General features: G+C 37.4%; 1 protein-coding gene across 1 annotated transcript; it reads right to left on the bottom strand.

Annotated features, from left to right (window-relative positions):
- Positions 1-1,643: 1,643 nt before the first annotated feature.
- LOC145608952 (uncharacterized) lies at positions 1,644-11,119 on the bottom strand. Its single transcript, XM_081664530.1, has 11 exons — positions 9,019-11,119; positions 8,617-8,856; positions 7,022-7,151; positions 6,315-6,467; positions 6,016-6,215; positions 5,756-5,819; positions 4,789-4,995; positions 4,139-4,359; positions 3,742-3,820; positions 3,366-3,509; positions 1,644-2,654 (listed from the first exon to the last, which is right to left on the bottom strand). Exons 1-11 carry the CDS (start codon positions 10,911-10,913, stop codon positions 2,475-2,477), a joined length of 3,513 nt encoding a protein of 1,170 aa, XP_081520656.1. The 5' UTR covers positions 10,914-11,119; the 3' UTR covers positions 1,644-2,474.
- Positions 11,120-15,930: the final 4,811 nt, after the last annotated feature.

Below are 15,930 nucleotides of genomic sequence, written 5' to 3'. Positions count from 1 at the left end.
GGCTGCTTCAATGCGGCGTTGTTAGCCAGGCAGGGTTGGCTGATGATTCATAATCCCCAGCTTTTGGTTTCCCGTCTTTTGTTTTCTAGGTACCCTGCTCTCCGTTCTACTCCGGGGACATCTTTCGGTCGCCGGTCTTGGGGGTGTCGGGGGTTGCAGGAAGGTTTTGCAACGTTAGCTTCCGGCACTATGTGGAAGGTGGGGAATGGTTCCCGGGTTCATATTCTGAGTGATAACTGGGTTCCAGGTGGGCCTGTCTCGTTTAAGGACGGTATTTCCGAGTCGACAGCCCCGACTCATGTTTCCTCTCTCATTGATCCGCGTTCTCACGCGTGGGACTCTTCTATAGTCCATCAGTTTTTTGATACTCCTACTGCTAGGAAGATCCTTGCTATTGACATTCCTCGGCAGTCAATGGATGACTTCATCTACTGGAAGTATACTAAGGATGGCAATTTTTCTACTAAATCCGCATATATTTCCCTGATCTTGCCGGGTGGAAGTCATCCTCAGTCATCTCCTGTCCAGCCCCATTGGTGGCGTAAATTCTAGGGCCTTCCCCTTCTTCCTCGTAGGAAGATTTTTGGCTGGAAATTGGTGCACAATGCTCTCCCGGTTGCTTTTACTCTAAGACAGCGAGGTCTGTTAGTGGATCCCTTATGTTCCTTCTGCCACCAGGAGGAGGAGACAATCCCTCACCTTTTACGGGATTGCACTATTGTCAGGCACATTTTGGTGTGTGGTCCTTTGGGCTTTAATTCCGACCATTTGTCTGATAGGCCGTTTGGTGGCTGGTGGAGACGGTTTCGGAATTTTACTCCTTCCGCAAATGGGATCAGCTGGTCACTTTATTTGCTCAATTCTGGGCGGTTTGGCTTGCTAGAAACAGTTGCCGGTTTCGACAACAGCAGATCTCTCTTGGAGAGCTTTTGAGCTTAGCTTCGGTTTGGGAGGCCCGTTGCAACTCGGCACTACATTTCTTATCCTCGATTTTGGCTCACTACTCTCTTCACAAACCTATTTCCCAGTCTACTCAGTCCTTTTGGCTGGTTGGTGATTCCTCGGCCCAGTTAGAATTGTGTCTGGTTTTTGATGGGGCATGGGATAATTCTGATAATACAGCAGGGATGGGTTGGTTTTTCAGATCTTTGGATTCCCCCTTGCTTCTTGGTGGGGGTGCTCGAGCTACTTACGCTTCCTCGGCTCTTCATGCAGAGTTATTGGCTTGTGCTGCTGGTTTGCAGGCTGCAGTTCGTAGGGGTTACCGCAGGATTCTTATTTACTCGGACTGTGCTTCCTTATGTCAACTTCTGGCTAGACAAAAGAGCCAGGAAGTTTCCTTGGTCTGGCTCGTTGGGGAACTCCGGTCCTTGTTGGAGTTGTTGGATTCGTGTAAGATAATGAAGGTTCCTCGTGACTTGGTTTATCCGGCTCATTGGTTGGCAGGAAAGGCTAGGCGCCGGGAATTCCTGTTTTGGTCTTTTTAAGTTGTTTGTTAGTTTGTAGTTCCTTGTGTTGTGTTTATTTGGTTGTACTCACTGTCAAAAAAAAAAAAAAAAATAAATAAAAGAACATAATGGCCAAGAGAGTATTTATCTTCTCAGCAATGCAGAATAGGTTGGAGTTTATAACGGTGTAGTATTAACATATCTTTTAGAAAACTATTACACATATTCAGGTTTTCATTCTATGCATTTTATAATTTTCAATGAAACATACAGTAGTACATTTTATTTTATGTAGATTTAAAAATTGGTTAACAAATGAATAGTAAACTACATTTTCCAGTATCTTTCTTGATTTGCATAAATTTGATTCTCCAATAACTATGTATGGCGGATACGACAGAAATGTATCCCTTGGTACACATCAAAGACGTGGGTTAGGGTTACATTAATACATATGTAAAACCCACATCAACGATGCACAGTTTACATGCTTAAATTCTATACCAGCAAACAATTGGCACAGCAGGCTCACAACTCTATTATTCCCTATCTCGACCAAAAATACCGCCTTGAATGTCTTTGCACGGTTTGTTTTCTTGAAATTGAGATGCCCTTAGTCTTTGTGATAAAAGTAAAAAGATGCATATATTCCTCAGCCAACCATCTGCTTTGCTTCTATGTTAACTTACGAATGACAACCATGTTTATCTATCTGCTCAAGTTCTACAACCATATCAAAATGCGAGCTTGGGCTTCCATAAACAAGATGAACCAAACCCCAAAAGTACGCGGGGCCACGAACCAAACCTGACGAAGGTCAGTGTCGCTTACTTACCTACAACTCGCAATATGAAGATTTTGAATCTTTCATAGCACGTTACATTCTCATGCTCTTTTCCCACTGACCAGCAGACCTCTAGTTGCCAACCAGAAAACCACATTGAAATTCTTGGAGAGTGCCCAAAGCAAAAACCTGCTCTCCACCTCTGGTCGAAAAGCTCAACTTGTCCACATGCAATATCATGGCTATCTTCTGTATGAGTGGGTGTAAGTTTTATAACTATCTTGCCAATAGCGCCTGCTGCTACTCCTCTCAAACGGATAGCCTTGACTATAATGCTCAGAGTATCTCCTCGAATTAGTTCTAATATTACTGTTCTCCTTAAGAGCTTTTCTCATATCCTCTTCATCATCATACTCTTCACGCTGAAATATGAAAAAAAAAAAGAAGAAAAGAGGTCGTTTGAGAAGCTGAACCACTGAAGGGCAATTACATGCTAGCCTAGAGAAGAATAGTAAATATGAAAACAACGTATAATGAAATTGCATCAATAGGTCAAACCAATTTTAGGTCTTGTGACCAAGGGATGTCGAGCATTTAGTGTTGTGTAAACATTGGTTCCCAGGCACAAATCTCTACCCTTAGTTCCTTATTGATTTGGGATGGGATGTATATAAAATGAGACAGTGTTTGGGTTACTTATTTATTTCATGATTAAAGTTAAACAAATTTATGAATAATGATAAATATTACTCCCCCCATCCCAGTTTAAGTTAACATTAGTATGTGGCCCAAAGATAAGAGAAAAAGTAGAAACAAAAAACCAGGTAAAAATAAAATGTTCCGTGATGGAACACAACTTTTCTGATAGATTTACACTCTTAGCTATCATCTCAAAATAAGTTATCATCCCAAAATTTCATTCATCGATCTCATCCTTGCCGGGGTAAATCTAATCATATAAATAACAATATATTCTAATTTGACAAATGCATAAATAATTTGAGCCAAAACAATTGTTACTGAATTTGATGTAAATTTTCACATTCTATTTTTCCAAAATACATGAAATACCACATGCTAGGTCGTCAGAACTCAAAACTGGAGGGATTATTAAGATAAAAAACAAGAATTACCTTTGTTGGATCTGATAGCACAGCATATGCCTCACCAATCATTTTAAACAGTCTATCTGAATCCTTATGAACCAAATCTGCTATGTCCTTCCAGTTACGCCCTTCTTCTCCAACTTCACCACTTTTTACTAGGGACTGAGCAGCCTGCATGCATACAGGACGGCAGTAAACCAGCATTTTCATTAAATAGTAGCTCATTGATTAAGTAGTATCTCATCGATCAAGTGAAAGATGCTAAGGCCAGGATAACAACATACATTGATACATGCTTTTTCATTAAATAGACTCTTTTAACATACATCGACATATGCTTTTTTTCATATATAAAATTCCCAGGTTCATAACAACAGAATCAAACAAGCAGAAATTGCTGTACCTTGTCAGGATGATGTCTAAGTGCTGCTTTCCTGTAAGCCTTCTTGATTTCAGAAACTGTATCAGATTTTTTAACTCCCCTGCAATGGAATTTAACAATTGAGACATAGAATGAGTGACAAGATACAAAAACAATTTTGTCAACTGAGACAAAAAGAATTTGACTGGCAAAAGCAATATGTTACTTGTTGCTTTTATCTAGCAATTATGTTCGAATCATCCTAGGGATTGAAACCATGTACATAAATAGAGAGAATGAGAAAGGATTAAAAAATAAATAAATAAATAAATAAATAAATCAGTAATTTGATTCCATTGCAAATCCTTAGTTAATGAAACAATTCTATACCCCATCCCAACCACACATCAAATAGAGGAGCTAAAAATCAGTTACTCACAAAATGAGGTAAAGGTCCAATGGGGTATCTCTTTTTGTTTCTTCCTCCATCAGGTAAAGCCGCTGATGTAATTGCCTTAACTCCTTCCCATTTCCAGAACCAGATTGTTTTGATTTTTCCGCAGATTGCTTCTGATGAAGAGACAAAAGTCTCCGGAGATCAGCAGCAGTTTGTTTGTAGTCTCTAATCATTTCATGCAAAGTTGCTCTTCTAGAAACTGCCTGAAGGAAAGAAAACAAGGAGTTATGAAGCAGTAGAAATTCAACTTAGGGAAGAAAATGGTCTGCAAATTTAATTAGACTAGATAGTTACATATAGGCAAGAATTACAAGTTCTGGGAACTACTCTACAGAAGAATATGCACATGACATAAGCATATACTTCCTCTATTTACTTTTCGGAGGTGATTAGTGAAGGTAAACAAACTATTCTATCCAATAATTTTAGCCACCATAATTAGGTAAGGGTTAGGTTCCATGTGTAAAAAATATTTTGATTGATTTGTTCGTTTATATAATATAATCTCGACCTCAAAGAGGATGCCACAAGCTATGTTGCAAGTAACTAAAAACGGAAGTGTGTGTGTGTGTGTGTGCGTGTGCGTGTGTGCGCGTGTGTGTTTAACAAAAAACAGCAGCATTAATTCAGACCTTTGCATAGTTTTCATCAAGGGCAACCGCTAAGCTGCAATCTGATATCGCGTCAGGAATTTGGCCCAAGGCTTGGTGTGCAGCAGCACGATTGCAAAAGCAGATTGCTGCAAATGGGCGGGCTTCCATACCACTCAATATAGCCGAGGTATAATGTTCAATAGCCTCTGCATGTTTTCCAGAGTGAAATGCAGTATTACCAGCACTCTGCAGCAAAGAAGCATGAAGATAGATTAAAGATCAAGGATAGTTCACAACACATTACATAGAACAGAGAAGATGTAGTTGAAAAAAAAAATTGAAATTACTAAGAGATATCAAGGGAAAGGAAGCTCAAAATCAAAGACAGAAGAAAGGAACATGAAGATTGTATTGAACTTGTCATTGCTTCAAGGATGAGCAGACCGCAGAAGCAAAAAACAGTAAATAGTAAGGACACCATGATTCTCCTTCCTTTCTTTATATAGAAGAATATGCACCTGACATATGCATATTGCATATTCATATATACATAAGCATATGCTTCCTGTTTGCTTTTAAATGCAGCACACCTTCTTGAAAGGCTTTTTTAGGAATTTATTAGAGTAGATAAATGAGCGACTTAATCAAAATAATTTGAGCACCAAAATTAGATAAGGGTTAGTAGCAACATGTATAAATTATTTCGAATAATTTGTCCATTTACATTGCTTAATCTCTTCCTCAAAGTGTGTGCCAAGAAGGTGTGTGGTAAAGGATGATATACGAAATAGTAGCTTATATTTGATAATATCGTTGATTACCCTAATTTACAACAGCTCAAAAACGTTCTGTTACCTGAAGACAGCAGTCATGCAGGATATGGAAATTTCTCATCACACACCAATCAAAAAATCCACGCAAACTTCCATATACTCGATTAAACTGATAATGACAGTTGGGCACAATAATACAATCATAAAGAGAGTATCACTGTCTACAGGCATACCTTCTGCTTTAGCAGCTCATGAATAGTGAGAGCTAATGGGTCTGACGCTCCCTGTGTTTTGTTCCTGAACAGATACGAAATATTAGCAAAGCAGAGGATTTGAACATCAATAATATACTAGGAACAACAGAGGGAGGAGAAGTGCCCCGATAATTAAAAAAAATGAAAAAGGAAAAGAGAGAGAGAGAGAAGCTGCTGCGTTAAATTGAGCGAGCATCCAAAGAGTTGTTAAAGATGGTGAAAATGTATATTTGACTTACTCATGCTTCTCCAAAAGATCAAGGGCCACCTCAAGGTTTCCAAGATGAAATTGGCACTTTGATAAGGTACGGTATCTCCATAGACTTTCATTTGAAGAGCCAACAACCTTGGAATTTCTAGAAGTTGCAGTCCTAAAGTTCTTTTCAGCAAAATCAAGTGTCTTCTGGCATAGTGCTATTGCCTCCTCATGCCTAGATAGCTAGAAACAAAACAGGAAATAGCATATGGTTAAACCATGGCCTCCAGACTTGTTCCATACACCATGAACTGGAAAAGATATAAAAGTTGCATCACATACCATGCAAAGTGCCTGAGCTTTCATTTCAAGTAATTTTTCAGAGTTTATACTCATTACCAATGCTTCAGCAATATGTTGCAAGGCATCAGAAGCAGCTTCAGAAGTCTTGAGTTTCAAAAGTTCAGCAGAACGCCTGGTGCACTCAATCACTTTCTGCGAATCAATACAGGTGGGAAACAAGTCAGCTGGAGATATAAATAGTGCAAAAATATGACACAATTTTTAACAAAGGGGCACTCAAGGAGAAATGTAGAATCTTTCTTTTCATACACACAAGATGATGAGGCAATGGAACTATTGAGAACACACTGACACACTTAATTCCAAATACTTTCTTTTATGAGTTAAGCCATTTTCTGTTCTTTCAAAACCTCTATACTATGCACATCACTACAACATTACTTACAATGGAAATTTGTGCTTATTTACCATTTTACATAGATTTCATGTTTGGCTTTTTAATACAGGGCAACCTAGTGTCAAAAACTTTGCTCACCTACTCTAACAGATGTAATATCTAAAGGACAAAGGAAAATAATTGAATTCTTATTCCAGTTGTTTGGAATGTAAAAAAAGAAAAGAAAACCTGCACAGAAAAATATGCCCATGCGTCATCTTTCTCACACCAAAATTGCAGGATGCATAATAAATTTAATAAGCAGACAAAAGTGAGAGAGGTCTTTAGCACGACAAGTTAATATATCTACCTGAGACTTTTGAATCCCATCAGAGGCTGAAATGACAACTTTTCTGTCCAGACAAACAACATTACCATCGCCCATGTATTTGCCAAAGCATTGCATGGCTTCCTCCACCTCTCCCAGCAGAAGATAACAGCTGAGACAAAAGAAAAATTGAAATGAAATTGTGATAAATTGCAAATGCAGCCAGTCCAACAGTAAACACCAAAATTTGAGACTCTACTTAAGTATGGGATAGAAAGTGAGGGATAAAGTTAATCTTGGGTCAAGGCACTAATATAAAAGCAAAAGCATTTTTAATCTAGAATATTACAGAGATAACAATTATATAAAATACACTTTTAAAGCACATGGCAACTAGCCTAAGGAAATTCTGCACAAATTACACTGTTGCACAAGTTGATTTAATTTGCAATTTATGATGACTATCAGAAGCAGAAATTTGCATTCACGGTGTAAGTGTATTATAAATTTTCCTTGGACAGCTAAGGACTCCAACAGCTACAATTTACACCTACGATAAACTAGAGTTACAGTACAGATATAAACAGAATAACTGTACAATGACCAGTTATGGGACACAGAAGCAGACAGATAAAAGATATAACCTGGGGCAACACCCCTTGGTTGCAAATGGTATATTCGTTACTCATTACATGTAAACTGTAAAAATACTAGTATTCATAGAAAAATTGATGTGAATAGAGCTTATAGCTTACACAAGTGCAACAAACTGGGTTTAAATGTGACAATTGTTTCCCAGCAATAGACCACTGATAATTAAAAAGGCAAATTTTAATCAAGAATTAAACGGGAGTAAATTTTGACAGGGAAATTTATGACAAGGTTAAAGAATAACATTATGGAGTCACCAACATATGACATCAAAAACCTTATAAAAGTTGTTATGAACACCAAGTAAGCAAGGTTTATCTTTACTGAAAAGTATGCTATGAACTGACAATAGAGGGAGGGTCAATATTGGTAGTTGCATCATGATCTAGTATTCTAGTGGCTTGGGTAATAAGCTAGTTAGGGAAATCACTATAAATGAGAGTTAATTAGAGAGATAGGAATTATGTTGACTACTGATGAGTACTTTGGAGTTTGGAGTAGCTTAGTAAGCTAAACTTGGGAGAGAATCAAGCCTCTCAAAAGTTTGAGTGATCCTTTTATTGCTGTTTTCCAGAGATTTATTTATAAAATTGGAAAATATGTTGTTGCTTTAATTTCTACCATTCATCTTTGAATCTGTCCAAAGCTATGTTATTTTATAGCAAAGTACTACGACCAATCATAATTAATGCTAGTTAATGAAGAAAAATAAATAAAAAAATGGATATAGGTGTTAACTACAACATATTATGACCCCCAAACTTGGTCCAAGCTAATAAGAGCTAAGGTTGCATACATATTTACATATTGACATTCCCAAACCTGCAAGTGGCTAGACCCATACTTGGTGTTCTTATACTATATGGAAGACTAGTAAGTCACATCTAAGGATCACAGCAAAGAACAATTGGGAAACGAATTCAATCACAGTTCCAAACAGGAGGGAGAATAACTATAAAGACTAAATTTGAAACAGATAGACTTACTTTCCAGCTCTTATCTGTGCTCTATGGAAAGAAGCATCAAGCTTAACCGCCATATTGCAATCTTGTATGGCCTCTCTTACCCTACCAAGAGCCATCCTTGTTGCAGCACGGTTACTGTAACAACGCACAAGAGGTCTGAATGCAGCATCTGACGCATCACCCGGAGGGATGCAATTCACCCCCCATGTATAGAATTCCTCAGCTTTAGACAGCTCCCCCTTTTCATAGGCTTCATTTCCCCTGAAGAAAATATTTAAACAATCAAAAGCTGCAATTAACAAAGGGAAAAAATACTAGTAGTAATAAAAAAGATAACAGTTTTCCAAAAGAAAGGAACTCCTCAAATAATTAACCTTTAGGAACTCCTCAAATAATTAACCTTTATGCACAAAAAATATATACCTCCTTCGCCACTTCTCACAAGCTTTTTCGGCACCACTATATGCTTCAGACTCACGCTCTTCACCAGCTTCAGTTTCACGCTTATCCTTGCTTGAGGAAAAGAAGTTTCCACCAGCACCCTGCAACTTACTGAGAAGAGGAGTACTATCCAAGGAAGAACCTCGAACCCTAGATGCACTACCAGTTATAGAAACAGGTTTCATACGGTACTTCTTTCTCTGTAAGCGCTTCAAAGATGAAACATGATCCTGAGCAGCAGTTGATGTAGTGAATGTAAACTTTGCTGCATCTCTACTAGCTTTATCAGAACTGATAGAAAACTGGACCTCATTACCCCCATAGCCATTAATTTTAGATCTGATGTCAGTACTAGAATCATGTAATTCTGATTCTGTGTGCACAGCAAATGGTTTTTCAGTTGTTACCTTAGTTTGACAAGTTTCATGATGGCCACTATTAGGCACATCATTATTTGAATTAGAGTCCTCATAAGGGGAAAAGTCCATGGGCGAATAACATTCAGATGCTTCTTGGCCTTGAGTAGTACTAGCACCTTCATTAGATAACGGGGTTTGTACAGGCTGCAGCTTAGTGGGTTTTGACTGCTTTGATTTTCCCTTCATTTTCTTTTTGTCTTTCAAACCTCGAGTCTTTAGATTAGACTCTGCCTTTCTACCTAACCCACTAGTAAAATTAGCTGAGAAGGATAATGGGGCATCTTGAGGTAATTCAAACTCCGAGAACGACACTCCAAATCCCTCAGGCAAACCTGAAGAATTTGAGTCCACCTTCCTCTCACTCGAGGACGAGCGTACCTCAGGTTTTGCATTACCTGTTTCAGCTTCTAAGCTTGAAAAAGAGAATGATGAAGAAAGCACATCTTCATTTACTCTAGCTCCATCATTTTCAGCCGGTAAAGTAGATGACTGAGAGCTAGAATCCCCTGTCTTAGCGAAGTTCCCAATGCTTCCAAACACGAAGGCACTATCATCGAAATTTCTAGACCCAAAGGTGCCCATCTTACCATCACAAACACCCTCCTCATTTCCATTTGAATTCTTAGCATTCACATCACCATTCAATGGCACAGAACCTTCACCAAACATATTTGAACTTTCCCCACCAGTCTTAAACACAAAAGGCTGATCCACACCTTTCATCGCATCCAAATCATTCACTTTATGAGAAACATTGACATCAGTATCACATCTTTCCTTCTCAATTTTCAATTTCTGCAACTCATTCAATAGTTCCGCCCCAATTTCAACCTTTTTTACAGTATTAACACCAATTTGATCCTTGGCACCAGCACCAAAGCTAAATGCAACACCATCTGAGCTATAATAATCTTTATTTTCCTTGTTCTCACTAAAGCTAAAGTCTTTCTTATGCAAATTACTATCTCTAAACCCAAAAATAGATGCTTCTCCTGCTACATTACAATCAACATTAAATTTATTGCTATTATCACTATTACTATCATTCATATTCGAATTCGAAACCCCAAAAACAAAACCCACATTTTGAAACTGACTAACAAAACTATTGCTATTAGAATTAGAACAAGCTGAAGCATCAGCATTTAGGGAACTTACTGATCGGAAAGGGTTGATCCCCGAACCGGGTTCCGACAAACCCGAAGACGGTTTCGAACTCTTCCTCTGCTTAACAAGCCTGGGCTTGGGCCGGGCCGACGAAGAAACCCGGCCCACAGCTGGAAATAAGGTAGAAGAAGAAGAGGAAGGCCCAGTATTGAAGCTACAACCGTCACTAAAATGGGTTGCAGTAGCAGCTGAAGCAGTAGCTCGAGGTCCGGCAATGGTGGGACCATTTTGGGAATTGAAATTGAAATCCGAGGGAGGTCGGGAATCTACCGAAACCGCCGGAGGAGGCATGATTTCCGGCGGAATGCGGCATACAATTGAAAATTAGGGTTTATGGAGAGAAATTAGGGATTTGGGGAAAAGGGGATTTTGGGGGTTTTGAAGGAGGAGAGAGAAAGAGAAGGGAAGGAGGCGGAAGAGGGAAGAGTGGGAAATGGAGAGTTTTGGGAATACTCGAGAAGCTTTGGTTTTTGCTTTTCTTGGTGTAGTTGATGATTGATTCATTCTCTTCAACTTCTTTCTCTTAAATTTAAATCGAGTGTATGACGTTATAGTTTTCCAATGGAGAGTGAGCCCCACTAACGAAATATGTTAACGGCCGTAAAATAAGGGGGTGTTTGGTTCAAGCATATTAGGTATAAGGTGTGGGTTTGGAATGACCAACCCGTACCTTGTGTTTGTTTCTTTAAATTTCATTTTTCAAACTCATACCTCAAACCCCCAAGGTATAGGTTTCTGAAACCCAAGGGGGGAGGTGGGTATGGCTCATACCCATACCTTTAGATTTAAAATTAAGGGGGCGTTTGGTTCACGAAATATAGGTATGAGGTATGGGTTTAGAATGACTAAAACCCATACCATATGTTTGGTTGTCAAAAATATGAATTTCAAACCCATACCTCAAACCCATGAGGTATGGGGTTTAGAAACCTTTGGGGGGGTGGTGGGTTTGGCTCATTCCATTCCCTTAGGTATCAAATAAAAGGAGAGAATAGTGAGATATTCCATTCCAAAATTAAACCAAACACGTGGTATTAAGTATCAAGTTCCAATCCGATACCACCTTAACCCCATTCCTGATTCCAACCCTATACCGCTCTATGAACCAAATGCCCCCTAAAAACTATCATTCCTAGATAAAAACCAAACACATGAAATCAAGTATCAAGTTCCAACCCCATATCACCCAGGTTTCATTCCTCGTTCCAAACCCATACCATTGTTTGAACCAAACGCCCCCTAACAAGGTTATTGCGGAAAGTGATACGTAGTATATGAAATGGCACAACGTAGATGTTATTGATACTACTGCATGAAACTAGAATCTATCTATCTATCTATAAATAAACTAAAGGAACAACCGCTGACCTCATATTGTCCACGTGGCAGCTTTATAAGAAAAAAATTTCCCGCCTAAATAAAAATCTGACGTCATTATATTTTCTTTGGTTTCAAGTTTTAAATTTAATTTCTCCTCTCAATTTATCTATACTCTTTAATTTATTTATTTTCCTCTATCACCAACTATTGGTATCTTAGTATCTAATACATCTTTCCCTTATGCGTCATCCAACAAAATACTTTGATAAATATATTTTATCTATTTTCCTTTATATATTAAATTTCCTTTCTATATTAAAAGTTTAAAATCATTTTTTATTTGTTTAATTAAAATCGTATATAAAAAAATCTAACTTTTATGTATGTGTTTAAATTTTCATATCCGGTTTGTTCTTCTTCAAAATTAATTTTATAAAATTAGCATTTATAACTAAAGGTTATGTCTCAACAACTTTTCTGATACGTAAAAATACATAAAATATATACTCTATATTTTACAGAAATCCGTGCATCGCACGGGACTAATCTAGTTTAAAAAACAAATAATATGTATCTAATATACAAAACAAAGTAAACATTACGCATACCTTTAAACTTGATTCAAATGAAATTATTATAAGGAAATTTTGTCAGATAACACCTTTTAAAACCAAATTGTTGTGAAAAAACACCTTATAAAATTTTTCTTGTTAAAACACACCTAATACCAATTTTTTTTTGCGAGAACACACCTTAGGGCGGTTTTAGGGGGAATGACTCGGTTTTCCGGCGTTGACCATCACGCAAAGGTCACGTGCCGACAACCTTACTTTCTTTTGCCCCTATTTTCATTATTTTCTCTCTCCTCAAGACCACCAAATTACAACCTACCCAACCCAACCGCCAACACCGACACCACCGCCTAGCCAACCCGATCGCCGACACCACCACCCACCAACCTAGCTACCATCACCAGCCGCCCAAATCATTCTAAACCCACCACGTACACCATACATCATCCACCAAAACCACTAGATCCACCATGAAAACTACCCAAAAAAACCCTAAGCATCTCCATAAACACCCCTAACCACCTAATAAACAACCTCAAACATCTTGACAAAAACCATTAACACCATATAAAACAAAATAATAGAGAGAGAAGAGGGTTGGTAGAGGTTTTCCCCCCTTTCATACCTCCAATTGAAAACCCTAAACTAAGGTAAATAAAAAAAAACAACGAAATTAACAATCACTTTCATTAAATTTTACAACTTACTTGCCTCACAATTAGGTTAATTAAGGTTCTTTGCAGCAATTTGAGCAAAAAATGGAGTTTACCCTTTCAATTGATAGAATTCGAAGGTTCGTTGCTAGGAAGAAAAGAGGAAAGAGAAAGCAGTCTAATTAGAGGGGAAAGGGGAAAAAAGGAAAGAAAGGGGTTTTCTCAAGTGGCTGGTGATCAAGTGTTGGCGGCTAGCTTGGTAGGTGGTGGTGTCGGCGGTTGGGTTGGCTAGGTGGTGGTGTTGTTGTCGGCGGCTAGGTTGTGGTTTGGTGGTTTTGAGGAGAGAGAAAATAATTGAAGAAAAAAGGGGGAAACATAAAGAAAGGGTGTTGACACGTGACCTTCATGTGATGGTCAACGCCGGAAAACCGAGTCAATCCCCCTAAAACCGCCCTAATAAGGTGTGTTCTCGCAAAAAAAAAAATCTGGTTTTAGGTATGTTTAAATAAAAAAAAAATTATAAGGTGTTTTTTCACAATAAAAAGGGTTATAAAAGGTGTTATCTGACAAAATTTCCTTATCATAACCCGAGCCCAACAAATCGCGTTGTGTCCTTAAGACAATTTTGCTTCCTCTATGATACCCAAGGTTATTAAAAGCAGTTGTCTCCCAGGATAGAACGGGTTTCGTTTTTTATAAATGGTATTGTAATTATAAGATACCTGCGAACAAATTAAACTAGATTAGAGTAACCGCAACTATATGCATGTATATCTTGAGAGAGTAAATAAAACTATCATACTACCATCATAAAACTGAACAACCAACAACTACTTATAGATAAAGAAACATGGATGAAAAGATGCAAGTAATGAAAAGATACAATTATCCATTATAACTAATGAAAAGTTAATAGTGAAATAATACAATTATCCACATTAACAATTACCAATGAAGAGTTACAATTATCCAAATATATAATCCAATAGTCATACAAATTGTCATACGACACTATTCTACATAATTCTTCATTAAAACAAAAATATTTACAACATAAATATCTAACAGTAGACAAGTGAAATTAAGAGGGTTACTATATTGAAAACCTTTTTTTTTTTAAGGTGGCGATTACAATTTACAACACAAAGTAAAAAGATTAAGTCGCTACTATTATCCTATAACCATTTTATGGACTGTAGTCTCCATTAGATAGTTTTTACAACTAGCACCATTATTAATAAACATAAAAAAAAATTTAAAAAAAAAAAAGAGATTACAACTATTAAACAAACTATAGTAATTATAACTCATGTTCTTCCTTTGACGGCTAAAGCATTGTGGTAAAGAAAAGGGTGAACCTTTCCTCTTGTCTCTTTTACAATACCTCCAGATAAAATTAGGGTAAGTATAAGCCTTGGATGAGCTTTCTTCCCTTTGCTACTGGTTTCCGCGACGGGCACTATGATTGCTTGCCTAGTTGCCTTTGCTACACGTGACCGATTGGGAACTAAAAAAAAATGGTTTTATGGTTTTTAACACTACAAAAAAAAAGTTATTTAATTAATACCACAAAAATTTTAAATTTTAGATTTTACCACCACTTAATTGATTTTGTCCAAGAATCCGTAAAGCAAGGGCCACAATGACATGTATTCCCCATGTTATTGGCCAAAAAAGAAAAATATAAAACCCCAGCCCCACCATCGGTACTTCCTTCTCCACCCCCCTCACCCAGCACATCCACCGTCTGGCCCCACCTTTAGCGTACTCCCTTCCCCAGCCTAAACATGCCCTACCTTCAGACCACTGGAACCGGCCGCCCCTCCCTTTTCCTAAGCGGCCCTAAATCACCCCCCCTTTCCCAACAAATGACCACGAAGTCGGCCACTAATGGCCGAATCGGCCCAATTAGGCCACTCGGCTGGCAACAACTAAAGTTGCGACACATACGACAAAACTAAAAAAGTTTTAATTCCTGTGTATGGCTAGCTATGGAGCTCGCATCGTGTGCGTTAGTTGTCCTAGTTTCATTGAAATTTATAAGTTATATAGAATGAAAAACTAAATATTTGTTGTAATATTCCAAAAGATATGTTGACACTTAAACATGTATCAAAAGCCTATTTTATATTGATGGGAAGATAAATACTCTCTTTGCCTTTGTTTTTTTAAATTTATGCCTTTAAAAATAGCTTAACATTTAGAGCTAAAATCTTTGATCGTATATTCTGATCAATAATATAAGAAAAAAATATATCATTATGTGCAATTTTGATAGGTTTAATAATAATGTGTACTTTTCAATATATGAAATTTGGATTGTTTAATCATAGATAAATTGATTGAAAGCTATATATTAAAAAAAAACAACTCGAAACAACATATTGAAACCAGGAGTACAACATTTAAGTATTAAATACTAAACATAGTTTATTTATTTCATTTTTGTGCTAAATTTCTTTTGGTATTACTTTTCGAGGCGCTTAAGTATGTTATCAATCTTCACAAAATCCAGTGGCTTTGGAAAATATTCATCTAAACCGGCTTCTGCAAATACTTAAATGTCAGACTTTGATTCCGAACTCGTCACGCCAAATATTAAGCACTTAACGCCCATAGCTCGCAACGCTTTAGTTGCCTTCACATAAGAGAATTAATTTAAATATTTAAAAAAATTAGTATTCATAATTAAGTAATAATGCAAGGGTGATAATTTTCCCCATTGAAATTATAGTTCATTCCTTTAATTGATATGCTGCAAAT

The sequence above is a fragment of the Chenopodium album genome, chromosome 23 (assembly GCF_948465745.1).
Source record: "Chenopodium album chromosome 23, dcCheAlbu1.1, whole genome shotgun sequence".
Lineage (NCBI taxonomy): Eukaryota > Viridiplantae > Streptophyta > Magnoliopsida > Caryophyllales > Amaranthaceae > Chenopodium > Chenopodium album.
Note: the sequence above shows the minus strand (reverse complement) of the source record. Positions and strands in the feature narration are given on the sequence as shown.

Coding starts and splice junctions, on each gene's coding strand:
- LOC145608952 (XM_081664530.1), bottom strand. CDS start 10,913: ATGCCTCCTCCGGCGGTTTCGGTAGATTCCCGACCTCCCTCGGATTTC. Junction 4,360..4,788: donor TTGATGAAAACTATGCAAAG/GTCTGAATTAAT, acceptor TCTTTCCTTCAG/GCAGTTTCTAGAAGAGCAAC. Junction 2,655..3,365: donor TGCTATCAGATCCAACAAAG/GTAATTCTTGTT, acceptor TTCATATTTCAG/CGTGAAGAGTATGATGATGA.